General features: G+C 42.6%; 2 protein-coding genes and 1 pseudogene across 6 annotated transcripts; 2 read left to right on the top strand and 1 right to left on the bottom strand.

Annotated features, from left to right (window-relative positions):
- Positions 1-2,015: 2,015 nt before the first annotated feature.
- On the top strand, positions 2,016-5,019 carry Cd1c (CD1c molecule). The gene is made up of 6 exons (XM_048357109.1): positions 2,016-2,076; positions 2,369-2,635; positions 3,312-3,590; positions 3,814-4,092; positions 4,692-4,779; positions 4,932-5,019. The coding sequence occupies exons 1-6, from the start codon at positions 2,016-2,018 to the stop codon at positions 4,951-4,953; spliced, it is 996 nt and encodes a 331-aa protein (XP_048213066.1). The 3' UTR covers positions 4,954-5,019.
- Positions 5,020-17,994: 12,975 nt separating this feature from the next.
- LOC125359197 lies at positions 17,995-18,763 on the bottom strand (annotated as a pseudogene).
- A 2,141-nt stretch (positions 18,764-20,904) lies between these two features.
- On the top strand, positions 20,905-23,853 carry Cd1e (CD1e molecule). 5 transcript variants are annotated; one of them, XM_048356786.1, is made up of 6 exons: positions 20,905-20,965; positions 21,298-21,594; positions 22,134-22,412; positions 22,642-22,920; positions 23,270-23,360; positions 23,492-23,853. In XM_048356786.1, exons 1-6 carry the CDS (start codon positions 20,905-20,907, stop codon positions 23,655-23,657), a joined length of 1,173 nt encoding a protein of 390 aa, XP_048212743.1. In that variant the 3' UTR covers positions 23,658-23,853. The 5 variants fall into 5 exon arrangements, with proteins under 5 accessions (XP_048212743.1, XP_048212745.1, XP_048212744.1 ...); XM_048356788.1 differs by lacking the exon at positions 21,298-21,594; XM_048356787.1 differs by lacking the exon at positions 22,134-22,412.
- Positions 23,854-26,522: the final 2,669 nt, after the last annotated feature.

Here is a 26,522-nt window from a genome sequence, read left to right as displayed (position 1 = left end):
GCTTCATGCAGATTGGGAAGCCTTCCCCCATCTCCCATGGGAAGGTGGTACCCCTGGGGCAGGCTTAAATGTTTAGACTTACATGGGGCTCATTTCTCCAGAATTCCACATTCTGTTCAGAATGCAACCTCATAGTTCTCACCCAAGTATAAGAGCACAGGAGAATTGTATTTCTCCTGTACATGTACTCTCAGGGCAAAAGAAAGTGACAAACGTCTGGCTTTCTATTGCTATTGCTTTCTAACTGTCCAAAGTGAGATCTTGCTGCAAGGGAGGGCAAAGTTTTGCACTAGTGAGTAATGTGGGAAAGCTTCACACAAGGATCAGTGTAAACCATGTTTGTAGTTCATGGACGCTGGCAGTTACCCCTGGCAGTAATAGGAAAAGCTCATTGAGTGGCCATCCAACCCCTTCATTAATGTAGACAAATATGAGATTCAGAGTGGCATATGTTGCACATTGAATATATACAGTAAAAATAGACATATAAAATGAAATAAAATTTATACATTTGCTTGTTCAAAAATGAAGAACTGCTCCTCTACCTTCAATGAATGTTAATTTAGGGACATTATCATAATAGATATATTTCCTGGGGTCTAAAAATGATGGTATGTTCATATGTTGAGATACAACATTAACAGTAATAGAATTACTAACAAGCCACAAAGTAGCTCTCATAATTTACCTATATAAATTCAATATTGATAAATGTCAATATTGATAAATGTCTTTTTAGTGTGATGTATACTTGCTGCTGGTCTGGGGTTTGATTTAGGGCCTTTGATCTCAAAGATTTTCATTGCTCAAGCATAGTGCTCTACCAATTGAGCCACATCTCCACTTCTGGTGTTTTGGTATTAATAGGAGATAAGAATCTTTGACTCTCTTGTTCATGCTGACTTTGAACTGCTATTCTCAGATGTCAGCATCCTAAGTAGCTATGATTCCAGGTATGACTATTGGCTCCTGGCTGGACGATATATTTTGGCAAAATTACAATTTAACTTAAATATAAATAATGGTTTTCCCTTCAATGCTGCCATCACACAAGAAGTTAACCCTCATGGCGAAATGCATACTGCTCCACTAGGATCTTAATTAGTTTCATCAGGAAGTCAAAATGCATTCCTGGGCAGTCAAAACGTTGCTCAAGAAAATATTAGAAAAAAACCCCACTAGGTTTTTAGCTGGGATTCCATGCGTGGAAATGTTAATCACCAGTGTGCATTTTAGTCCTAAACTTCATTGCACAGTGGGAAGTGCTGTGACTGATGAGATTATCCTGTTAATTTCCATGTGCTCACATGCCTGGTAAGATTCTTATGTATTGATAGGTATTTTGGTGATTAATTATATGGATTGGCTATATAAAAAGGGCTTATTTATATTTTTATAATCATGTGTACTGAGAATGGTTGAAATCTCATCACTAGGGCAATGGTGCCTGGAGCAGTCATAGGATATGTGAGAACACAAATTTTCTAATTTACAAAAGAAGCAAAGAGTCTCAAGAGAAGAGAAAAGATGAGGAATAAAGGGTGAACCAGGACAGAGACAAATTTCAGAAAATCTGTAATTGGATGGAAGCCTGGATTGATCAGAATAAGAGACATGATTGATATGGAGGCATAACCATGTATAGAAACTGGAAAACAAGCATGAGCAGAGCAACTATACAGCTTCTGGTTTTCTAATTTTATGGCTAGATGAAGTGACCTTTCAATGTGAGGAAGAGAATTACATGGGGGTAGAACTCAGTGAAGAAGAGTGGCTAGAAATCAGAGAGAAGGGAATGACTTGAGCTCAGACTGGAGAGGAAATGAGAGATTGAGTGGGAAGGTGAGGTTGAGAAAACACAGAGGTTTTTTTTTTTATTGTCAGCTGCTGTTGGAAAACATTGTCTGTTGGTGGGAGAAGGAAGTCAGAAGAGAGTTGAGGAAGGGTAGCTTAGTTATTAGCAGGCATCAAAGACCAGCTTTGTTTATAGAAAGAAACACACACCTGTGTAGGCTATGCTATTTCTTCAACTTCTCCTGCTTTCTGTTGTCCTCCCAGGAAGCTTCAATGCAGAGGGTAAGAACATCTCTGTTTGTTGCTCAGCAGGGTGGATCAGAGTGGACTAAAGTCTGGGCTTTCCAAGATACTTCACTGAGAATTCCAAGATATTTATAGTTTGCATCTCTGTTTCCAAGTGAAGTTGATTGTTTCTGAGGATGGTGCTAGAGCACCAGGGACTCTAAGTAAGGAAAATATTATTGATAACCTAGTTATTATGCTTCTTTCTCAAGTAACTGATTTCTTTTCTATCTTCTCTCTGTTTTGCTTATCTTATCCCTTATGCTACTGGACCTTCATCAATCCATAGTGATCCATGGATATACCACATTTCGTCTCATCCAGATCTCACACTATGCTAACGAATCCTGGGCACAAACTTGGGGCTCTGGTTGGCTAGATGAATTACAGACTCATGGCTGGGACAGTGAATCAGGAACAATAATTTTTCTGCACACTTGGTCCAAGGGAAACTTCAGCAATGAGGAGTTGACTGACCTGGAGCTGCTTATCCGTGTGTATCTAATTGGGGTAACTCAGGAGATTCACACGTATACCAAAGACCTGGGGTTTAAGTGTAAGTTAAACCAATTGGGAGAATTCTTCATAAGGTTCTTGTAACTGCCATCTATTCTCCTTTCTATGACGTTTCTCATTACCTCATTTCACTTTAAAATTCTTCATGCATAAATCTCTTGAAGTGTATCATGAACATAAAGTTAAAATTTCCTAGAATTTAGTTACTCCAGCAATTTTTCCTCTCTTGCCTTGTGGTTTTCTTGTCATCTTCTTCTGTGGCTTAAATTTGGAGGTGGAGAATTGTCTTATCCTGTGCGTGATTCTCTTAAAACGTGATTCAATCTCTTATTTATTCAATTCCTCTAGACATTTCTATTCATTATCTAGCACTTGTGATGATGACTTGGTACATCATGAGATTTGGGCTCCTGTCTCTCCCAAGTTCTTTCCTAACCATCTGGTCTATATTATGTCATTGTCACCTCTCATTTTCCCTGAGCTTTTCTTTGGTCAATCTCCTTTCAGTTTAAGAACTTTGTCCCTTATTTCCTTCTTCCTCATCTCCAAAGTATGTTAGATCTCTCTTGTTTATGATTGTATGTATCATTCATTCTTCTACCTTTGTAAGACTCTTGTTTCCACTCTCCATTTCCAGACAAGTCTCCTCCTAGATTCTACCATTGTTTCTATATTTGTTTATTTGAACTCTTCATTTCATTCTGCTCTTTTTCAAGATCCCTTTGAATTACAAGTAACATTTGGCTGTGAGCTGTCCTCCAGAGAGAGCTTCAAAGGCTTCACACAGGCAGCTGTGGAAGGATCAGATTTTCTGAGTTTACAAAACACATCCTGGGTGCCATCTCCAGGAGGTGGGAATCTGGCCCAGAAGGCGTGTGATCTCCTCAATCAGTATGAAGGCATCAAGGAGACAGTGGAGAGCCTCATGAGCAAAACCTGTCCCCGGTTTCTGTTGGGCATCCTGGATGCAGGAAAGATGTATCTTCAGAGACAAGGTCAGTTCAGCCCTTCCCTCTATGATAGTCTCCTCACATCTTCCTCTTGCCATCCTCCTGCTTGAAATCAGGAGAGAGAGGAGGACAAGAGAGAGAGGGGTTTCAGGGTGAGAGTTCCCAAGTGGAGACAAAAGACTCTTTGCAGATTAGGTGGTATCTATGTACTAAAGGCATGTGTTGAGTTCATTTCCATCCTCATCTGACTCCCCTTTGTACTCTACAGTGAGGCCAGAGGCCTGGCTGTCAAGCTCCTCTATCGTTGGGTCTGGCAGACTCGTGTTGGTTTGCCATGTCTCTGGCTTCTACCCAAAGCCAATCTGGGTGATGTGGATGAGGGGTGAGCAAGAGCAAGTGGACAGCAAGCGTGATGATGTTCTTCCCAATGCCGATGGGACTTGGTATGTTCGTGTGATCCTGGAGGTGAAAGCTGAGGATGCTGCTGGTTTGTCTTGTCGTGTGAAACACAGCAGTCTAGGAGACCAGGACCTCATCCTCTACTGGGGTAAGGTTCGAGGTTGGGCATGTGAGTGGGTTTTCATTGAGACTTAACACAGAAGCAAGGGAAAGTTTGGTTATGTCAATACAGATGAAGGATACCAGCAAGAAATGTGTACAAAAAGCTAGGAATGAGTGGAACAGGAATGACATATGGGTCCAAGAAATTTGGGGGGAAGTTAAATTCTAGTGTGACTGGGCACTGTTGTGCTCACAGGTGTAATCCTAGCTAAGTGGGAGGCTGAAATCTGAGACTCATGGTTCAAAGTCAGCTGGAGCAGGAAAGTCTGTGAGACTCTTATATCCAATAAATCACCCCCAAATCTGGAAGTGGAGCTGTGGCTCAAGTGGTACAGTACTATGTTTGAGCAAAAGAAACTCAGGGACAAGGCCCAGGCTAGGATAATGTTTAGACTCAGACAATGCCAGACCCAGAACCAGCACATACCAATAAAAAAATTCTACAGGTAAGTATAGAAATAGAGTGAAACAGATAGATTGAAGTGACTTATACCCAATGCACACATGAAGTCAGGCAGTCAAGGGATGGGGTAGTTGGGTTTCAGTGGGTTTCAGTTGGTGTCTGGATGTCTTCCATATCTACAGAACACAGTCTCTCCATGAACTTGATCTTGGCACTGATCATGCCCTTGATCCTTTTGATAGTACTTGTGTTATGGTGTAAGAAGCGTTGGTGAGTTCTTGTGTTTTCTTATGTTTTCAGTTTCTTATTCCATACTTTTATATTGTCCAGTAACTGCCTTAGCTTTTCTCTCCCGACAATACCTTATCTTCAATAATCCCCTCCTCCTGACCCAGGTTTCTGTCTCTTCTGTTTTGTCACAGGTCCTATCGATATATTCCATGAGATGCCTCACCGAGCTTCCCACATTGCAATGAGAAGCCAGCTGTGTGAGAACTCAGAACAATTCAGTGATGCCATCCTTCCTACTGTCCATTTTAATAGTCTTCTTTTTTTTCTCTGAGAATCTCTTGCTGGTATCAGCCAATGTGATTTCTGGAACTCTTTATGAAATGGCACCTGCATTTTCAGTAGTGGTTAAATGACAAAGCCCGGTTGTGAGATGTCTTTAGAGATCTTCCATGGCCTCTTAGCAGGAAAGCAGGTTCTCCTTCTCATTTGGTTTGCTGCATGTGTCATTTCCTGCTGGTTACTTGGGTGTTTCTTCTCCTTTTTATATTTAAGTCTCTAGGGGGTAAGGAACATTGCAAAGTACCTTTCTTCTATATAATAGTGCTTGTTGAAAAATTAAACAAAATACTCAAAGAAGTACCGTGTCCAAGTTGGATTAACTCATGTTGGTAGATTTTTTAAATCCTAACATTCCTTCTTAACACTGTGACATTTGAAATTTTCATGCCTCTTTTTGTTTGGATATTATCATAGCTGAGAAATTCCAGCATCCTTTAGCTCCCTCTCCTTTGAGATAAATCTGTAAGCAAATAGTGCAGCTAACCTCCTTCACACATTAATTTGTGAAATTCTATGGGGCTTAAGGTAGATGCATTTCCTGGAAATTTTCTACCAACAATTCAGATTGACTTTATAATTTGGAATTGGAAATGATTGTGAGTATTTATATCATATAATATGGTGTTATATTATATATATATTTAAAATAGAGAATATAACACATATACTCTAATCTTGTGGAAAGATTATATTGATGTAAAAGATTAGATCAGAGCCACTGACATGTCCATTATTATAAATTTTGAATCTTGGCAACAAAATTTGAAATCAGGCAGTATGATGCTTTCAGTTTTATTCTTTCTAAGCATCATTTTTGTTTTCTGGATGTTTTCGGATTTTGTGTGGATTTTAGATTTTTTTTCTGTTCTTGTTTTATTTAAAAAGGGACACTGTGCTTTTTTATGAGGACATCAAATTTATCAGGAATCTGTAGATTATTTTAGATAGAATAGCTATTTAAAAATTTTTCCAATCAATGATCACTGGATTCCTCCCTCATTTATTTTATCTTCCCAGATCAATTCACTGTAGTTTTCTGTGTATTAGTTTTGAACCTCCTTGGTTGTTGATGTCTAATTATTTTATTATTTTTAACTGCCTCAAGTTGTTTAATAATTTTTTTAAAAAGGAGGATAATGCACACATATAAACCTCCCTCCACTACCCCTTCCTGTACTTGTAACAAGATCCAAAATATAATAACTTCCCTTGTCCCATCTGGAGATAAATGCTCATCTTTATTCCCAGAGAAACAAAAGAATAAGCACTATGCAGGTGCCCACCCACCCCAAAGTAAATTCTCTCAGTACCCTCAGAGGAGGAGGCAGTATATTTTATGTTTTTCATGCTATCATAAGCAGGATTATTTCTTCATTACCTGGGTATCTAGCTCAGTGAATGTAGGCCTTACCCGCGGAGACTCATGACTCAGCCTGTGAGCATCAGTTACGAAATTGCACCTGCTTTGTTGCATCTTCTCCAGTGCTCGCTCGCGTTAGTCAACTGTCTGTTGCCCACAGCACCACTCAAAGCAGCATCCTGGCTGGGAAAATGGTATCTTGTCAAGAGTGCTGCCACCTGTTTTTCTCAGTGCTCTGAGTGATCGTTGGACGCCTTTATGGAAAGTTGTTCCACAGAGAGGCTGGACATACACACAGACCTCCCAGCTCCTTGTCACATATGGTAGCCAATTCCAGGAATAGCTTTGCCTGTGTGTGGTCTCCTGAAACCTCTTGTGTGAAATAGCATCAGCTCCTGACTCACAATGTCTCTTGGGATTCAAGAAAGTATTTCTGTGTTGCTTTTTCTTCAGGTTGAATAGTCTGGTAATAAATGAAATCACACAGGTCTCAAAGGATTTATGTAAAGTCAGTTTGAACTCAGCATGCTAAAAACCTAAAGTGTGTGTGTGTGTGTGTGTGTGTGTGTGTGTGTGTGTGTATGTCTGTGTATGTAGTTTTGCCATTCCTAGGGCTTGAACTCAGGGTCTTGGTGCTTTCTCTCAGCCTGCGCGTGCTCAGGGCTAGTGCTTTAACAATTGAACTAGGTTTCCCTGACCTTCCTGCCCAGGCTGGCTTGGAACTGCAATCCTCAAATCTCAGCCTCCTGAGTAGCTAGGATTATAATCCGGAGCCACTGTTGCCCAGCTTAAACTGTGTTTTCAATGCCTCATATTAAAATTATCCCTTCAAACACTAGGAGATTCCCCTTAGCATGCCAGTACAGTCCATATATGTTTCCCCAGTGGTCATATTCTACTTTCAAATCAAAAAGAGAATTTTCATTGGGAAGAGGGGCAGATGGTTTGGTTCCATTCTTATTTTAAAAACTAGGCTACTAGAATTCATGTGAAAACAACAAGAACTCAGAAAATATGAAATAAAAACATTAGTTTCAAAGGAAAAGATACTAAGATACTAGAATATGATATATTTATTGTACTTTTGTATTTTTGATCAGTTTTTTTTAAACACAAGGCAAATGTAAACACAAGGATCATGGGGATCTCTCACACAAGGGGGAGAAGGTAAGGGAGCCACCCATTTGGCAGGTGAAGCCAAGGCCTTAACCAGTTAATCTCACCTAACAGTTTTGTAGCTCCACCAAAGTATAGGTGCCATCAAATCAAATTATATTATATCATTTAACCTTACCAGCAGGTGGAATAGAGCACAAATGAATAACAATCAAGAGGGCAAAGGGTCAGGACAATGTTCAGCTTCTTCCATCCTGAATCAGCAGGCCTTGTTAGTCATGTGTGATGGAGGCAGGCAGGAGAGATGGGTTGGACATCTCCTGCTGGGTTGCCTGCAAATTTCTACACAGACTGGTTAAAGATATTAGTGGGGGGCTGGGGATATGGCCTAGTGGCGAGAGAGCTTGCCTCTTATACATGAGGCCCTGGGTTCGATTCCCCAGCACCACATATACAGAAAATGGCCAGAAGTGGCGCTGTGGCTCAAGTGGCAGAGTGCTAGCCTTGAGCAAAAAGGAAGCCAGGGACAGTGCTCAGGCCCTGAGTCCAAGGCCCAGGACTGGCCAAAAAAAAAAAAGAAAAAGATATTAGTTTGGGAGCAGACTGTGGAGGCAGCTTCACGGACTGCCACAGTCTACGCAGCTAGCACACATGTCGACCTGCATCGTATAAAGCAAATATCAATCCTGGATTAGGAAAATCGAGCTTAGTAGCCACATTTGTGCACTTGTTCCAAAATGACTCTGGTCCCTTGATCCTATAGAGTTTATGAGAGCACAGGAGAGAAAAATGGACAAGTAGATAGATTGTCTTGGAGTCTGGTGATAAGAGTCAGGATTGGCTCCAGGCTGTTTACTGTGACCCCAACCACAGGCTGCAAAGATCAGTTTAACATAAGACTTAAAGTAAGTTAAAATAGTAGTTAAAAAGGCAAGTAATTTTTGGGGCTGGGTATATGGCCTAGTGGCAAGAGTGCTTGCCTCCCATACCTGAAGCCCTAGGTTCGATTCCCCAGCACCACGTATATAGAAAATGGCCAGAAGTGGCGCTGTGGCTCAAGTGGCAGAGTGCTAGTTTTGAGCAAAAAGAAGCCAGGGTCAGTGCTCAAGCCCTGAATCCAAGGCCCAGGACTGTCTAAAAAAAAAAAAAAAAAAAAAGGCAAGTAATTTTAAAACCATGATGCTAGTTTTTACATGTTTTACCAACAGACAGACAGACAGACAGTTGTGCACAAGCTTTGGGGCACGCTTAGAAAATTTTTTTTTTTAATTGGCCATGTAAGTTTTCTGGAATTCCAGTGGCAAAATGATATTCTTTTGCCCATATTTTAGAACCACGAGGTCAGTTAGAAAACAAAAACTTTTTCAGCAAACAAAAATTTTCACAGATTATCCAGTGAGGAAATGAAGAAGCCACATTTTGAGAAACCAGTTCAGCTCCAATGGGGGCTGAAGTGGGATGTTATGACCAGAGAAGGTCCAGGAGATGGAAGACAAGATATGAACAGAACACAGACACAATGGTGGTGGAGCTGGTCAGAGCCTAAGCAGGCTCAGAGCAAGACACCTTCGCCTTCCAGCATTTGAGTTGCAAGGCACATTTGAATTGCAAGATACATTGAATTGTAAGGCCATAGTTGCAGACTTTAGGGTGGGGGGCAGGGTTACCTGGAGCTGGAGTCTCCATATCCCTGCCCAGCCTCCAGGAATTTGGCATGCCCATTACCTGGGGCATGGGTGGGAGGCGCTTGCTAAAATCCATTCTATTGTACACCACGAGGTCAATGCTAGGGAAAACTTAGGATTTAGCCAACAACAAGCAGAATTTAACTGAACCTCCAAACTTAGCAAACATCAATAAGAACAGAAAACCTTTAAAGCAGATGTTAAGCAAATAAGCCCTTCTCCTCCTGGGCAGCCAGGGGGCTGTCTCCTCTCCATCCAAGAATGGTGAGGAGCGAGAATCTTAAAAGGGCCTTTACTGTCTCCAGGCGTTGGGGGGGCCTGGGGAGAAACAGGCCTTGAGGGGGGATAGGGTCGGGTAAACTCTGAGAGGGGACGGGTTCCCAAGTAGCCCAGTTGAAAAGATTGGCGGCCACCAGCCAGGGCGCGGCGCGCGTCAAGGTCTCCCAGACCATTTTGGCCTGGGAGTCTGAGATGTCTAAACCTATGCTTTGAAGCATGAACCTCAGCACCCTAAGTGCCAGATCATCTTGCTGTGTTTGAGATTGCCCCATCTTTTCTGGGGATACCCTTACCTCTTGGAACTCGCTGACTTGGCTCGCTGATAGCTTCACTTTTAAACCTATGCTTCCTCATGCCCCACGTTGGGCTGGTGTCGGGGACTTTAGCCCCCAGCATTCTCCTGACCTTCGGGAGAGATGGGGAAGCTTGCCCCAACTGGGGCGGGCCAAGAAAGGAGAAGGGTCGATGGACCGCCCGCACCCAGCCCCTCCTCACCAGAGGACAATCAGACGTGTCCGGGAGAATGTCTGCGCACGTCTCCTTTTTATTTTTTTAAATCAGTTTTTTTTTTTTTTGGGCCAGTCCTGGGCCTTGGACTCAGGGCCTGAGCACTGTCCCTGGCTTCTTCCCGCTCAAGGCTAGCACTCTGCCACTTGAGCCACAGCGCCGCTTCTGGCCGTTTTCTGTATATGTGGTGCTGGGGAATCGAACCTAGGGCCTCGTGTATCCGAGGCAGGCACTCTTGCCACTAGGCTATATCCCCAGCCCCAATTAAATCAGTTTTAATAAACAACCTTATATACATCCCAGTCTGTTACTGTAGGTTAATTCAGATGCATTGTTATGCCAAGTCGCAAAACGACCACCAAGAAGGCCACCGAGACTCAGACGTTCCAAAGTGCAAAAGCAAGGCAAGACTTTATTCAGGCAAGCTGCAACTTGGGCTTTGTCCTACCCACAGACACAGCAGAGGTTAGGAGGAAGCCCCGAGCTGCGATTGCACAGGGCTTATAAAGGCAAAAAACAAAGTTACAGCCATCAGGTGTTCAAGCAAAGACAAAAAACAAAGTTACAGCCATCCGGTGTTCAAGCAAGACAAAAAGAAAGCAAAGTTACAGCAATCAGGTGTTCAAGCAAGCAAGATTAGGACACAGGTACAAATCTGATTGGCTCAGGGCTCAAGGCACAGGGCTCAAGACATTCTGGGGGCAGTTAGAGTTAAGCATCCCCAGCGGTTAGAGTTCTTGACCGGCTGGGCCCTAATAAGTTTGTCCTGGGCTTCACAGGGCCTGCTTATCTCAGGTTCACATGGTAAAGTGGGGTTCGCGTGGTAAAGTGGGGCCTGACTTCAAAGTGTGGCTCTTCAGCATATTTCTCTGTGTAGGTAGGCAGGACTAAATGGGGGAAATAAGCGAGGTAATCACAAATACAGTATACATTGAGTGATGCACATTTGTTCCTGTCTACAAGATAATCATGACCCTCAAAGGATCCCATGGGCTAGGCTCTAGTGGCTCACAGGTCGAATCCTAGCTATTCAGGAGACTGAGATTTGAGTACTGGGGTTCATTGCCTGCCTGAATAAGAAAGTCTATGAGACTCCTAGGTTCAATAGCCACCAGAGAACTGGAATTGGAGCTGTGGTCAAAGTGTTAGAGTGCCATCCTTGAGCAAAAGGTCTTAGGGATAGTGCCCTGGCCCTGAGTTCAAGCTCCACAAGTGACAAAAGAAAAGCATCCTATGGTTAATCATTATTGAAGGGTATTGTGGAACAGAACATGGCATACCTGCTACCAATATGAGAGAGAGATCCAACTACAAGAAAGAGGGAAAAGATCCTCATCATGCCAGCCACCATGAATATTTTGAATATTTCTGTCCAGTGTATCCTGGTTCTTGTGTTGCCAAGGAAAACACAACCCAGCTGAACACTGGAGAGAATAATGTTTTCCTTTCCTGGAGAAGATCCAAAGTCAGATCAGCTTCAACAGGTGGCTCCGTCCCCCACAGCCAATGGTCTGCTCTCAAGTTAACACTGAGTAAATGGCCTGCATCTGTCATCTTGTGTGGAAACAGGTGGCTCAGTCCTCTCCCTCTTGGAGCCAGAAATACTGAAAGCTGGAGGTGAGTTTGAAGGCCATTGATACATATGCTTAAATAAAACAAAAGAACTACATTTGAATTTGCAACAAGGAAATACATCCCCACAAGACTAGAAGCACAGCAGAAGTTGTATAAACAATGTATCCCATGAAAAGGAGGAGGAACAGGCCCAGACTTAAGTGGACAAGTGGTGGCAAACTTAAACAAATTTGTTTTAAAAAACTTTCAGGAGCCAATCTACTTTTTTAACCACCATCCTACTGTGATTAAATTGCGGATATTAAAGATTTTTTATGCTTTGGAATGAAAATGTTTCAAGCTCATAGATTCATATTTATTTCTTTATATTTGGTTTGGTTAACAAATAAAGAAAATAAGGTTTTTCTTCTGGATTTTCAGTTGTCTGGTTCTACTTTTGCCACTAGGACCTTGGCAAGTTGTCTTCCTCCCCCACACCTCCACGGTTTTAATGGGAAATTCTGGGCAGTTTGATGAAGTATAAGAGAAGAAATGAAAACAGAAAACCAGAACCAAGAACATAGGATTAGAAACACCAGACAAGGGGATAGAATGGGAAATGGAGATGTGGATAAGAGTAGGAAAAGCGTCATGACATGAAGAGAGAAGGCAGAGCAGTGGGAGGGATGGAGGAGGAATTGGGTGCATACACCAAAATATCCTTCCAGGTTTCAGCAGGGTGAAGCTGGCAGCTGTTTCGCATTCCCCTGCATTTTATAGATATGTCATCACGGCTCAGAGAGGTTAAGAATCTTGAAGAGTCACACCGGGGATTTTCTTTTCCCTTCTTCTTCTTCTCCTTCTTCTTCTTCTTCTTCTTCTTCTTCTTCTTCTTCTTCTTCTTCTTCTTCTTCTTCTTCTTCTTCTTCTTCTTCTTCTTCTTCTTCTGTCATCTGATGAAAGTGGAGACATGGAGAGAAGCTGGAAGCCAAAGAAAGAAGAGAGAGGGAAGTGAAACCTGGAGGGGACATTTTCCTCTGTGATATGCAATTCACAGGGAGCGATTTGTCAGGTGGGGGAGACAGGAAGTCTGTACAGAGTACTGAGCAGCAGTGTTGCTGAGCACCTGAGGTGCTCTCAGGGCGATGCTACTCCTGCCACTTGTGCTGCTGGCTGTTCTCTTCCCAGGTGGTGACAGCCAAGATGGTAAGAGTCTCTGTGGTGGCAGCCTGCACTGTGGCAGAGGGTCTGGGTAAAGGCAGGCTGCACTTAGCCTGGCAAGCTTGGCCAGTAAGCTCGGAGCTCTCCTGTCTCCAGTGTCTTGACCATTCTGGAAGTTGGGGCTGAAGCGTGAAGCTTCCTGATTCATAGTTTCATGATTCACAGATTCAAGGCTGAGACCCCGTGTCAGTCATTGCCGTATTCCTGAATTCTTGGTCCTAGGGGAATTTCACTGTTGATGGAGTGACAGAGCTGTTGACGCTATTCTGAACGTACTACTTTGGATTTATTGGGGAAGCCTTTGGAGCCCTGCCCCAAAACTTCCCACTTACAGTGTCCCAGGTTTTCTGTACCTTGCTCCCCATGACCCTTCCATTCTACTCCTTTGAACTTTCTATATTTTTAGATCTAGTTAGAGGGATGGACCAACTGCCAGGATGAATTTTGTCTGTTATTCTCTTTTCCATTATTGTAATGATGTAGCTCAGATGTAACTTTAGAAAGAGTAAATGTTTATTTGGCTCACATTTCTGGATTTCTAGTCCAAAGTTGGGCAGTTCCATTGTTTTGGGTCTTTAGCAAGAATGACAGATGTTAAGGATGAGGGTGTGTCTCAGAGTGAACCATTGACAACACGAGTGAGGAAGCAGAGACAGGTGGGGGGGGGCAGGGAAAGCGTTTCGTTTGGGTTCTGTAATCTTTTGTGGGTATATATTCCCAGTGACTCAAGGATGTCAATATGATCTCCCCTTAGAGGTTCCTAGTATGCCATTCTTTCTTTCTTTTTTTTTTTTTTTTTTGCCAGTCCTGGGGCTTGAACTCAGGGCCTGAGCACTGTCCCTGGCTTCTTTTTTGCTCAAGGCTAGCACTCTGCCACTTGAGCCATAGCACCACACCTGGCCTTCTCTCTCTCTCTCTCTCTCTCTCTATATATATATATATATATATATATATATATAATGTATATATATATGTGTGTGTGTGTGTGTGTGTGTGTGTGTGTGTTGCTGAGGGATCAAATCCAGGGCTTCACGTATGCAAGGCAAGCACGCTACCACTAGGCCATATTCCCAGCCCCCTAGTGTGTCATTCTGTGAACCAACCAAATACATCTAGACTCAAACCATAGCAAACATGGGGACTTATTTTCCAAGGTTAAATTAAAGTGAGTTATATGAAATTCTGCATTAGTTAATACAGAATAGAAGACTGTCCATCATGCAAATAATTGTATTAGGTAGCACTGCTCTACAATATGTGTGAAAAACTTCTTGTCTACATAACAAACCCTTGAAAGAAAGTTCTAGTCAGTTGTAGCATCTTTATTTTTATGTATTGTCTTTGTTGCTGAAAGGTGGATTTTATAAATTGTAGAGAGATCTCCCTCCATCAGTGCTGTTGATCTGTGTGTTTGTTTGGTGTGTCTCCGGCACTAGTGCTGCATAGAATGACACTCTGTACTATGTGTTTGGTATGGTGTTTAAGATCCTTGCTTGTGCTCTTCACTTTGACTTTCTCTGGCAGCACAGTTTAGTGCTTACCCTAAGTGGTCAGAGTTTGTGCACAAATTTTTTAAGAGATAAGACTTGTGCCTTTTGCCAAGGAATGCCTGTGTTAGGAAGTGTGTTCCAAGTTCAAGAAGTTTGCTACTCTACCATAATTTATTTTTTCGGCTAATTTTTAAAATCTCCAGAATATGCATATGCAATGCCATCTATTGTTCAAGGCCTTGCAGGAAGCTGTCGTTTCTGGTCTCTGTGGAGTGGGTATGCAGCCGTATACAGCTGGGCTTCCTTACTGACTCAGGAACATGTGGAAACTAATCAAGGCCCCCAAGACCATCTTATTCATAGAGTCTCCTGCCAGGTTTTCTGTCTAGTCGGCAGGTTTCTTCTTTTCTCCATCTGGCGTTGAAGCCTCAGGACAGCTAGGAAACTAACTTATCCCCACCCCCCTTTTTTGTCATGGATCCTGCTGCTGCTTTTCATGATGCTCCTGGGTGTGTTATTTGTCTTCTTCTTCTTGTCTAAATCAAATTAGCTACATGCTAATGACCTCCCATGCATTGATAAAATAGAGTGAGGGTACAGGGTATAGAAAGGATATGTGCTTACAGCCAAGCTTGTTTATGCAGGTTCAATAGCTTTCTTTCTTTTTTTTTTTTTTGAAAGAAACATTTCTCAATTTGTTTTGTGTCTCTGATTCCTTTCTTCCCTCTCCTCCCATTCCCTCTCCCCCGTCCTCTCCTCTTCTTGTCCATTTTTTTCTTTCTACCTTCTCTCTCTTCTTTTCCCTTTTATCATCTCTCCTTTTATCTCCTTTCATTTCTTCTCTCTCTCTCTCTCTCCTCTTTTTATCTCCTCTCCTCTCCTTCCTTTTCTTTCTCTTTCCTTCTCTTTATTGTATAGTGTTGGGGATTGAACTCAGGGACTTGTGCTCTTCCTTGACTTTTTCCTTCAAGACTGCTCCTCTCCTCTCCTCTCCCTTCCCTCCCCTCCCCTCCCCTCCCCTCCCCTCCCCTTCTGTCATCATGGCAAGGAGAAGGCTGTCATTCTGAAAGCACTGGCTGACAATACATGGCTACCAGGTTACACAGTGCAGCTTGTGAAGAATATCAGTTGCTGCAGACAAATGTGGGTAGAGGGTGTCAATGCCAGACAATGTCTTCTGAACTGGTCTAAATATGAACATGAGAGAACTTTTACTAGAGTGTGCGATGGAAGTCAGTGGATGATCATGGCCAAAATTATCCCTTGCCTGTTTTATCAAAGAAAGAATTTCAGTAACAAATGAGACAGTTTGTTGTGAAACATAGTTAATTTGGGCCTTTTTTTTTTTAGTTCCTCACCTGGAAGACAGTATTTACTGGGTCTTTACTAGTACTGTGTTCCCTCACTGCTCCAAGTTAGCTCTTTGGCCCTGAGGCTTGAACTCAGAGTCTGGGTGCTGTCCCTGAGCTTTTATTTTTATTTTTTTGCCAGTCCTGGGAGTGGACTCAGGGCCTGAGCACTGTCCCTGGCTTCTTTTTGCTCAAGGCTAGTACTCTACCACTTGAGTTACAGTGCCACTTCTGGCTTTTTCTATATATGTGGTGCTGAGGAATCAAATCCAGGGCTTCACGTATCAAGCACTCTGCCACTAGGCCATATCCCCAGTCCTGTCCCTGAGCTTTCTGACTCAAGGTAGTGCTCTCCCTCTTGAGCCACAGCTTGACTTCTGGATTTTTTGATGGCTAGTTGGAGATACAAATTTCATCATAGATTTTCCTACCTGGACTGGTTTTGAACTGTGAGTCTCAGGTCTTAACCTCCTGAAGAGCCAGGATTATAGGTGTGAGCCATCAGCATCTGGCTTCTATGTTAGCTCTTAATCTTCCTCCAGAACTCATTTCTGTCATTATAGTGTGGGAGCCTTTCCTTAGCAATGTGACCCCCATCTGTCCTTCTTATCATTTTTTATGATGTCACTGTGTACTTTTAAATCCAGCATTTATGACAATGGTGAACACACACACATTTGTATTTTTTCTTGAAATATACAGCTATTTAAAAACTGTTTAAAGTAGAAAAAAACATGTTAGGAAATACCAGGTGGAAAATGGGTTTCCAATAAAAAGGACTTTTTGGGCAACAAAGTCTCAAAGGCCACAAAAGGGAAACAGCACCACTGTCCTTTCAACAATGTCTGGCTACTTGCATTTTTGGTGTTGTTAGTCAATGGAGCTGTGTTTCCCTCTGAATTCCACTCAAAGCATGCACTACACAACAATTGTATCATAAAATACCTTGATTTCTCCACACAGTTTAGGACAAGCTACCACCAGAAACAAATCAATACAAACACATCAGGGACTGAATTATCTCAGTAATGGGTGAAATACATTTTGCAGAATTCTGCCCAACAAAGGGACTGACTAGGCTATGGGCAAAGCAAATGAGGGAGAAGGAATGAAATCTTTCAAATACTAATAATTAATTCAGACACAGTACTGTATTTTCTGCAAAAGAAAATTGACATTTAGTTAACACACTAGTGAATTTTATCTCCAAAGAGATTAGTGCACTGGCAGAGCATCCGGATAACAGTGGGGAGCTGTGAAGAGCAGATGTGGAAAACACCCCAGCCTTGGAGAGCTCAAGGTAACGATGGACATCAATGATCACTCCCTGTGCTAGAGGTCTTGCAAGAACGTAGCATTGGTACCTGCCTGTTGGACTTCCAACAGGAAGCAGCAAACTGAAGGAGCCAAAGAGGAGCCCCCAGTGGACAAAGGGAGAAGAGAAGAGAAACATGTTCAATATAAACTTAAAAAAACAACACACACAGTAAAATGGGACACAGCTCCTATTTGAATACCAGAGATGTGGGCAAGTTCCCAAACGTAGTTGTTAGGTTAAAAAAAAAAACACCAAAACAAAACTGGGCACGTCTTATTTCCCAAAAAGCACAATACAAAGTGATTTCAAGAATAATTGGAAAAACAACAACAGAATACTGATCAATGAAAATCTAGGTCTTCACTTCAAACCATCTCAGGGCTGAAACACACTATTCACCCAGGCAACCATGCCACTTGGTTATAGCAGGGATGCATCTGGCTGATGGTACCAAATGGCCTTACCGAGCAATTTTTTAGACTTCACTTTGGGGCCAAAGATGTGGCCTGTGAGGATTCAAGCAGTCCTGTAAGGCCTGAGGCAGCAGGCTCCAAATGTTCCCAAAGTCTGGCCCCTCCTTCCCAGACACAAAGTCAGACACATGATATCTCCTTGTCACATTACATTTTCTATTTTGAAATATGGAAGCATACTTTAAATACTCTGAAGGCATTTATTTATTAAAACATTCTTTGCCAGGATTTCACATTAGCTTAAAATTCAATTCAGTCTTTACATGTCTCTACTGAGGCTGCCACCTCAGTGTTACATCAAACACCTTCTTGGGCAATCAGTGTGACCAGTACCCACACGCTGAGCCCCATGGTCAGCCTCTCTGTTCCCAGGTGAACCAACTAGATGTTAATACTGCTTCTGCTATCAGCTCCTAACTCAAACTTATTGGAAAAGGAATGAAACTTCTGCAACATTCCCTTTTAAGAAGAGGTACTTTTTGCTTATGCAAAGAAAATAAAAGGGAGTATTTTACAGTTAAGCACATGATTTTGGAGTGGAGAATTCAATGTTGATGTGCTGGTCCAGGCTGTTAATACTCTTCTTGCTCTTCCTGTGGGCCCGCTTTATCAGGTATCCCAAAGCCTTCATCTGTGGCATAGAGAATGTCTACAATCCTCTGCAATACAGGGTCTTTCCTCCCTCATTCTCCTGGCAAATCAATTGAAAGTTCTTTCGCTTTCTGAAGTAGAAATCTCTCCTGCCGCATCGATTTGGCTGCTTCCTTATCTCTGTTGCCCACACCAGGATTCTTTCGCACCACCCCCGGGCCAACCTTAGGAGTCGCAGTAGTTCTCTGTGTTGAAATGGGGACCTTGGTAGAACTGCACCGCTAGAGCCAAGAGGTTTCTTGGGTTTATTCAAAGCTGGGGCAGCAAGGGTGGGAGCCACTACAGTTTCTTAATCTTGTCTGGCAGCTGTAGGGTCATCTTTTCCATCATAGTTCACATCAAGAATTTTCTTGAACCACTGAACAAATTCAAAATTGTCCTGAAACTTTCCTTTTACTAATTTATCCACGGGAATTATTTTGTCAACACTCCATCTCCTAAAACCTGTTGTATTTTGAAGTTCTGGATATATTCAAGTTCTAGCTTAGCTTGGAATTTCACTTTCTTCAAGGCAATAGAGCCAGGGAATAGCATGTCCATAAAGTGATAAAAGGCAGCACCTGAGCACAACTGTTCACTCTTTGTCAGATTCAACTGTAGAGATTCATTGATCCAGGCCAGCAAGTCATGTCTACTGAGGTTATCACTGGTTCCTGATGTTGAGTATACATTTAGTGCCATCTTCAGCTCTCAGCAGAGTCAGGTCCACTACCTGAGCCCAGATCAGATTCTTTCTTCATCTCTTTCTAACCGTCTGGCCTACTTATCTTCTTCTCTATTCTTTTTTTTTTTTTTTTTTTTGGCCAGTCCTGGGCCTTGGACTCAGGGCCTGAGCACTGTCCCTGGCTTCTTCCCACTCAAGGCTAGCACTCTGCCGCTTGAGTCACAGCGCCGCTTCTGGCCGTTTTCTGTATATGTGGTGCTGGGGAATCGAACCTAGGGCCTCGTGTATCCGAGGCAGGCACTCTTGCCACTAGGCTATATCCCCAGCCCCTTCTTCTCTATTCTTAATTTGAAATTCCATCACATTCTCAGGTTTTAGTAAGATCTCTGGCATAGATTTGGAGGCAAATAAATGTTTATTTAATGATTGAAAGAAGGAACTAATGATGACTCTTCAATATCCTTTAGTATTTCCTGAAGTAAAGATGACATTATCATCACCTTAACTTACAATGTAATTTGAAGGCGATGGGGAATTTTTGTAGAAGTTTATACTTCTTTCTGTGTCATCATGTGCTTGGAAGGTCTAGGTTCACAACACCCCTTGTCATGAATCATCCAGATTCTTCCATCTGACACTATAGTCTCAACACGGCTCATGTTAAATTATGCATCTACATCCTCCCTGTCCTGTGTTGTCTCCCTTCATGAATGGCTCAGATTTTCTCCTACCATGCACAGTTCTTTGCTAGATGATGGCTGACCTCCATATTGTTTTTCCCTTTCCCACTTTAACATGAACCTGCTCAGTAAGAAAAGTAGAGGTTTTGGGTGGGATTTTTATTTCATTTTATTGAAAGGCCTTTTATCTCTGGATTCTTAGTGTCTCTTTCATATATATATGTATATATATATACATATATATACATATATATATATTTAGAACTACATGGGCTGCAAATTAATGCTACTTGGATAAAATTAGGAAAACCAAGCAGAGGAATGAAATATTGACTGCCTAAGGCTTTCATTACTAATACCAAAGAACAAATGTCAAGCCATGGTATGGCAATTAATTCTTCCAAGAATACTCTAGTTCCATAGAGTCACTTGTTTAACCAGACCCTACCATGGAGTCACCAGTGCTTGTAGCCACAATAATGGATAGGAAGCCTTCATGCCTGCCATTCATCTTTCTTCATACCTCTGTGTGGCTAGCCCATACTCTCTATGTATGCTCGTGATATTTCGTTTAGGTAGAATAGGGCACCCAAGGACCCTGTTTATTTCCCTCAGACCATCTCTACAATATAGGTGGAAATCTCCCTGCCCTGCAGCTCACCACTTCCAGGTGAAATGACCCCCACTCAAGGACACCTTCAACAGTGGTATTTAATTTCACTGAGGAAACTGAACAAAAGACCATTTCTTTAAAGTATCAGAAAGTATCAATTAATTAGTCATCTCTACTCCTTTCTTGCTATGGACAATGGAGATTTGCCTGCAGATTGTAAGCCACATGGGGGATGTTTAGTGCCTTCTCTGAATGACTCTGATAAGAACAGAATGAAGTGACTGAGGAGAGGTTGAGGGGACAGGGAAGATACATGTGACAAGTGAGATGAGCCAAAGTTGACTCAGAGGCAAAAGTGATGGGTTCATAGATAAAGATGGGAAGACCAAGAGACAGAGGAAGATTGGAAGACAGGAAAAGAAGCAGACTGCCAGCATATACACAGTGAGGATTCTACTAGAAGTTTCAGTGGGTGAATTTTGAGTGGCTTCCACTGCTCCTTTTCATCCATGAAAACATTGAGAACCCAAGCATGGACTTGATTGCTAAAGTGCCTGATTTCTTTCAACCAGATGGCAGACTGTAGACATGACCAAGTGACAGATTTCTACAACAGTTGGTTGTCAGGAGGATACAGACAGGGCATGGTGAAAGCCAGTAGTGGGAGAAGTAGACAGGAAATGAGAGGCTCTGTGGAGCTTTGCGGCTGAGGGAAGCAATGAGGTTATCTCACAGGGAAGTGGGCAGAGGGAGCGGGTGGTATGTGCTGCAAAGGAAAACAGAGAGGAGTATGAGAGAGAGAGCAGGGAGGGAGCTGATATCTGAATTCCAAGGGCCATTATCTGGCCAAGACATCAAAGGTTCAATGCTGTTCCTGTTCCTTCTGTTCTTCAGGGGACTTGTCTGGAATGGAGAAAGCACTGCTGGTAAGGAAAGCTCATGTGTAAAGATGTCTGTGGTGGGCACAGGAGGAGAGAAAGTTCTTGGGGGAGAACCTGGCTTTAAATAACACCAATCTTTCCTACGAGATGTATTCTAGGAGACTGTATTCCAGGATCATTGCAGGGAGAGAATTCTGCCTGCCGTCTACTTCTGTCTCTGGTTTTGGAGAGAGGAACTTGTCTCAGGCAAATTGAAGCTCAGGGAAATGTGCATTCTGTAATTATTTCTATTCTGGACTCCTATTTTTCCTGCAAAATCTCTTCTCTCATACTTTGGTCCTCTCTCTCTCTCTCTCTTTCTCTCTCTCTCTCTCCAGCATCCCAGCCTATGGAATGGCATTATCCAGCAGCAGCAGAGCCCCTGTCCTTCAGAATAGCCCACACCTCCTCCTTTGTCAACCACAGCTTGGCATACACCCAATGCTCAGGCTGGCTAGGTGAGCTACAGACTTACCGCTGGGACCAAGTCTCGGACACCATTCGCTTTGTGAAGCCCTGGTCCCATGGGAATTTCAGCAAGGAACAGTGGCAGAAGCTGCAGGCACTGTTCCTGTTGTTTATCCATGGCTTCACCCTGGAAGTGCAGAACTTTGCCAGTCAGTTCCAGTTTGAATGTGAGTTTGTCTTTCCATGGTAATTGTCTGTCTGAGGTCTCTAACCAGCTCCCAAGGCATGAAAGTTTTGGCTATCTTCCTACCCTTCTAAGCTTATTCTCTCTCTTCCATTGCCTCACACAAGGTTCTCCATCTTCTACTACTATGCTACCCTACCACAGACAGAGGAGAGCGTGCATGGGCATTTTCTCTTCATGTCTCTGAATGCAGCATTATGTCTGCCCTCTTCTCTCCTTGCTGGAATGCCCACATGGCCTACCTGTACTTCAATACTCCTATTTGAGTTTCTCCAGACAAATCTTCTGCCTTCTTGACAGCCTTTCCATCTATGACTTCCCTATTAATTACTTCAAGGGATCTTTACTGTCTTCAGAGTTTTCTTCCCACAAATTGCCTTCCCATTGCCCATCTCAACTTTAGTCTTTCATGTATGATTATCCTGGTATTTTTCTTCACTTTTCTGGCTGGGCTGGCTTCTGGAGTGTTTATATTCCATCCTTGTCATTTCCACATTGATTGTCTTTTCTGTCTACCCTCAGATCCGTTTGAGCTCCAGATATCTGGTGGGTGCACCACGCAAACTGGGAAAGCCTACGAGAGGTTCTTAAATGGAGCCTACCAGGGATTAGATCTCCTGAGTTTTCAAGGAGGTTCCTGGGAGCCAGCTCCAGGTGCAGGAAAGCAGGCTCAGAACATCTGCAGAGTGCTCAACCAATATCTGATCGTTAAGAAAATAGTGCAGAGCCTTCTCAGTGACTTCTGCCCTCCGCTTCTGGCAAGTCTTCGTGAAGCAGGGAAGTCGGAACTGGAGCAGCAAAGTGAGCCCAACCCTCTTGTCTACTATGCATGCTTACTGCTTGGTTTTAACTGGTCACTTCTCATCATTATTTTGAAATATGAAATGACAGGCTACAGGGAGAGATATCTGGTTTGTTTACTAGATAAGAGAAAGCAATGATGACTCAGACGGCAGAGGCATCCAGGTTCCTGAGCTGTGGCTTGGGATGCTCCCCCTAAAGTCCCATTTCTTCTCATCTTCTTGTGCAGTGAAGCCTGAAGTCTGGCTGTCCAGTGGCCCCAGTCCTGGGCCTGGCCATCTGCGGCTGGTGTGTCATGTCTCTGGCTTCCATCCAAAGCCTGTGTGGGTGATGTGGATGCGAGGTAACCAAGAGCAAGCAGGCACTCGGCAAGGTGATGTCCTTCCCAACGCAGATGAGACCTGGTACCTGCGAGCAACCCTGGATGTAGCGGCTGGGCAGGCAGCTGGACTGTCTTGTCGAGTGAAGCACAGCAGTCTGGGAGGGCATGACATAGTCATCCCCTGGGGTGAGAAGGGCTTGGGGCCTAGGCGGGAAGGATAGGAGATTGTCCTGGAGATTCAGAGTGAGGAATGATAGGCACAAGAATGATAAAAATGGGAGTATCTAGTAATAAAACACTTGAGAATGACAGCAGTTAAATGAGAAGAAACTAGAAGTAGGGAATGAAAGGTGCCAAAGGGAAAAGAAGGTGGGAATTTTTCCTTTGGCGAGGAGACAAGGAGCACAGATCAAGTGGAGCTGAGTGAGATCTCTAGAAAACACAGATGAGAACTCCTGGAAAACTTCTACCCCCAACAGCATGAGCAACTCTAGACATCCTTCATGGGCTGACACGCTTCTCTTGCCCCAAGCAGGTGGGCACTCCATCCTCATAACATTGCTGTGTCTGACTGTCATAGTTGCCCTGGTCATGGTCATACTGCATGCGTGCTGGAGAAAGCAAAGGTACTCCTTTTGTTATTCTTCTCTGTTTACCCAGTGTCTTCTGCTTTATTCTTTCTTGAATCTTCCTTTTTCTTTCTACCTGTCTCCCCAAGTCCTTTTCTTTGAGACTGAGATCCTCTTCTTGTTCACAGTTCAAATCAGAGTGTCCATTCTCCCCATATGTCCAACTCTGCCTTTCCTACGGAAACCAAGGCCCAGGACCCCAGGGATCCAACCCATCAGCTCTACTTGGCACAAGAATCATGGATCAAAAACAGAATCCTGGCATGGAAAAGAAGCTTGAATCAGTGTTGGTGACACGAGTTTAACCTTATTCACAAAATTCTTGTTTGAGTCTTAAATATGGCATGTGGCTACTAAAGAAAATAGAATTTTATGTAAACTGCTTGTTCTGACAGAGACATGGAAGCCAATTGAGGAGGAAAACCCATACTTTTCATCTTTTACAAGGATTTTTTTTTTCTGATTTTATCACAAGTTCTTCAACAGTGATTCCTCAGGATTGAACTCAGATGTTTCTTTTTCATGGACACTGCCCAGAATTGTCCAATTAGAAGCTCCCGTTTTAAAATTAGACAGATCTTCCTCAACATTATCTCAATGTTCTCTAACCAGTGGGATAGTAGGTTCATACTCTTCTCTTCCTCTCAGATACTTGAAAGTAGGAGTTGCATGTTTGTACCTGTGCAGGCAGGCAGAGACACGTACACTGGGTACACACCTAGTTTTAATGCTCCACTGTGCTCCTCTTGTGCTGCATCATTTTCTTTCTTTTTTCCTTTTTCTTTTTCCCAGTCATGGGTCTTGAACTCAGGTTCTGGGCACTGTCCTTGAGCTTCTTTTGATCAAGGCTAGCTCTCTACCACTTGAACCACAGTGCCACTGCCAGCTTTTTCTGTGTATGTGGTACTGAGGAATTGAACCCAGGGCTTCAAGCATGCTAGGCAAGCACTCTACCGCTAAGCCACAGTCAGCCCAACTTCATCATTTTCTAATAAGTGATGGTGCATTATGGTTTTGCACCAGTTCCATAAATTGTGGTGTTGATTCTGCCTGAATGTAATAGATTTCAATAAATGCTGACAGAATTCTGTGTATCATTAAAGTGACAGTTTACTCTGCCTCATTTGAATGAACTCTTAATAAAATGGTTCCTCTCTTCTTTCATGTCTCACCAGGGGTGAAGTGTCAGATTAAGTGTCTCAGGCTCCATGGTTACTGGATGGCTAATGTGTCCTCATAATGTGTAAATAAAATAATAACATATGGGATCTCACACATATCAAGTGATGATAGATTTGGACTAGCACATCTACGTCCAAGAGATTGTGTCTTTGTTGATGTAATGTACTGAGAGGTCAAGTCCACATTTTGAACAGTTAGAAAGAGAATACTGGCTTTGAGGATTCCTTAATTGTATCCATCTCCATCGTGTACCTTCTTGCCTAGATTATAGTTTGATATAGTAGATGCTCTTAAACATGTTTATTAATTGAATAAATGATATTGAACTTTGACTTACTACAAGAGATTTTTAGTGGCACCAATTTCTCTCTGATCAGCCACAGACATTGATATTTCTTCAAAGTGCTGGGGTCAATAGAAGATGTGGTAGACAACTGCTATTATTCAAAGCTGCCAATGAGCAAGATACAGTGTTACATTTCTGATATCACAGTACTTTTGAGGCTGAGGCAGGAAGACTGTGGCTTTCAGGACAGCCACAGTAAGTTAGATGTTACATGTTGAGAACTTACTTAGGGGAAAAATGCAAGAGACAAAAAGAAAATCAGAAAGAAAAAGCAAGAAGATGCTAAAGTGTTAACTCTTGGTCCTATCTGTTCTTCAGGTTACTCTTTTGTATACATAGCAAGAAGCTAAGAGACAGATATGCAATGAGGAAGGAGGGGGAAGATTCCAGGGTATTATTATTATTACTATTATTATTGTTGGCACTCTGGGTTTATTGGTGATCCCATGGGAAATTCCCAGGGAATTTCCTAGGGAAGAATGGCTACCATATACAATGATTTTCAGAAAGTTCAGGGGTTCTTGAGTTAAATAGCTTACTGATTTTTACTTCTCTGCCTGACAGTGGACTGTAGTTTAGAAGTGGGCATAGATTTTGATGAAGTAAAAGGGTAAGAATTCTCCTGTTTCATGAAATTACCAGGGCTCAATTAAAGATTGGATAAAAAACTGATCAGGGACATCTGATTATTTTACAAGAAACACAATAGAATTTGAGATAGTTTTAAACATCAGTCTATGATATTGTCAGAAAAGTTCTATCTCATGCCTGTATTATAGTCCTTTGGGCTGAATAATTCTGTCAAAGCGGTGCATGAAAATCTGGTACCAAAAGACCAGGTATGCCACTTAATCACAGTGGGAGAAGGCTGACTAGCGGTATCATTTTGTTAGAACTCTGCAGCATAGAACTTGCTGGATTTTTTTTGCTTTATTTCCCCAGTAGCTATCTCTCTAGATAGAAAACCAAGAAGGTGATGCGATTTTGCTGACGTTACTATGTTCTGTTGAGAACACAGAATATAAGAAATGAAAAGCAGAAGTCTAGGAAAAGAGGTCGAGGGTTAGTCACTGACAATTTCTCTAGGAATAAATTAATTTTGGGAGAGAATTTGCAGGACTGGTGGAATTAGAATATAATGGCCCAAAGTTTGCTCAGAAGGGTGCAGTCACTGTGTTCTGTCAGTAAGCTATGGTTGGTGTTGGAGGAAGCCTGTCTCATATCTTTTGGCCTCATGGAGAAGATAAGCAGAAGACCCAAAAGACTTAAGTGGAGCAACATAAACAGAAAAGGGGGCTGTCTGGCCTCCAAACTTTTCACCTGCAGATGAATAAAGGTAAGTATGTGACATCTGCTCTGTAGCCTTGCATTTAAAGGATGGCGAAAGCACAGGACAGCTTCTTCAGGTTGCCAACACAAGGTAGGTAGAGCCTTTTGGAACACAGCTATTACCCTGAAGGAAGTAAAACCAGTTCATCACCTTGCCTCAGGAGCTATTTCCCCATTATCAGGTTTCTCCTGTTGAATTGTTCCATCCTTTACTAGTTATTGTTCCACCATCAAAACTTGCTTTTCTGTCTGGACCAGTCTTCTAAACATCCAAGCCCCCAAGCCTCTTTGATAAGGTGTCA

The sequence above is a fragment of the Perognathus longimembris genome, chromosome 11 (assembly GCF_023159225.1).
Source record: "Perognathus longimembris pacificus isolate PPM17 chromosome 11, ASM2315922v1, whole genome shotgun sequence".
Taxonomy (NCBI): domain Eukaryota; kingdom Metazoa; phylum Chordata; class Mammalia; order Rodentia; family Heteromyidae; genus Perognathus; species Perognathus longimembris.
Note: the sequence above shows the minus strand (reverse complement) of the source record. Positions and strands in the feature narration are given on the sequence as shown.

Bases quoted from the DNA above. Each gene is read 5' to 3' on its own strand.
- Cd1c (XM_048357109.1), top strand. From the start codon at position 2,016: ATGCTATTTCTTCAACTTCTCCTGCTTTCTGTTGTCCTCCCAGGAAGC. The intron at 2,077-2,368 runs GTAAGAACATCT...ATCAATCCATAG, and splicing joins AGGAAGCTTCAATGCAGAGG to TGATCCATGGATATACCACA. The intron at 2,636-3,311 runs GTAAGTTAAACC...CTCTTTTTCAAG, and splicing joins CAAAGACCTGGGGTTTAAGT to ATCCCTTTGAATTACAAGTA.
- Cd1e (XM_048356786.1), top strand. From the start codon at position 20,905: ATGCTGTTCCTGTTCCTTCTGTTCTTCAGGGGACTTGTCTGGAATGGA. The intron at 20,966-21,297 runs GTAAGGAAAGCT...CTCTCTCTCCAG, and splicing joins GAATGGAGAAAGCACTGCTG to CATCCCAGCCTATGGAATGG. The intron at 23,361-23,491 runs GTACTCCTTTTG...TCTTGTTCACAG, and splicing joins GCGTGCTGGAGAAAGCAAAG to TTCAAATCAGAGTGTCCATT.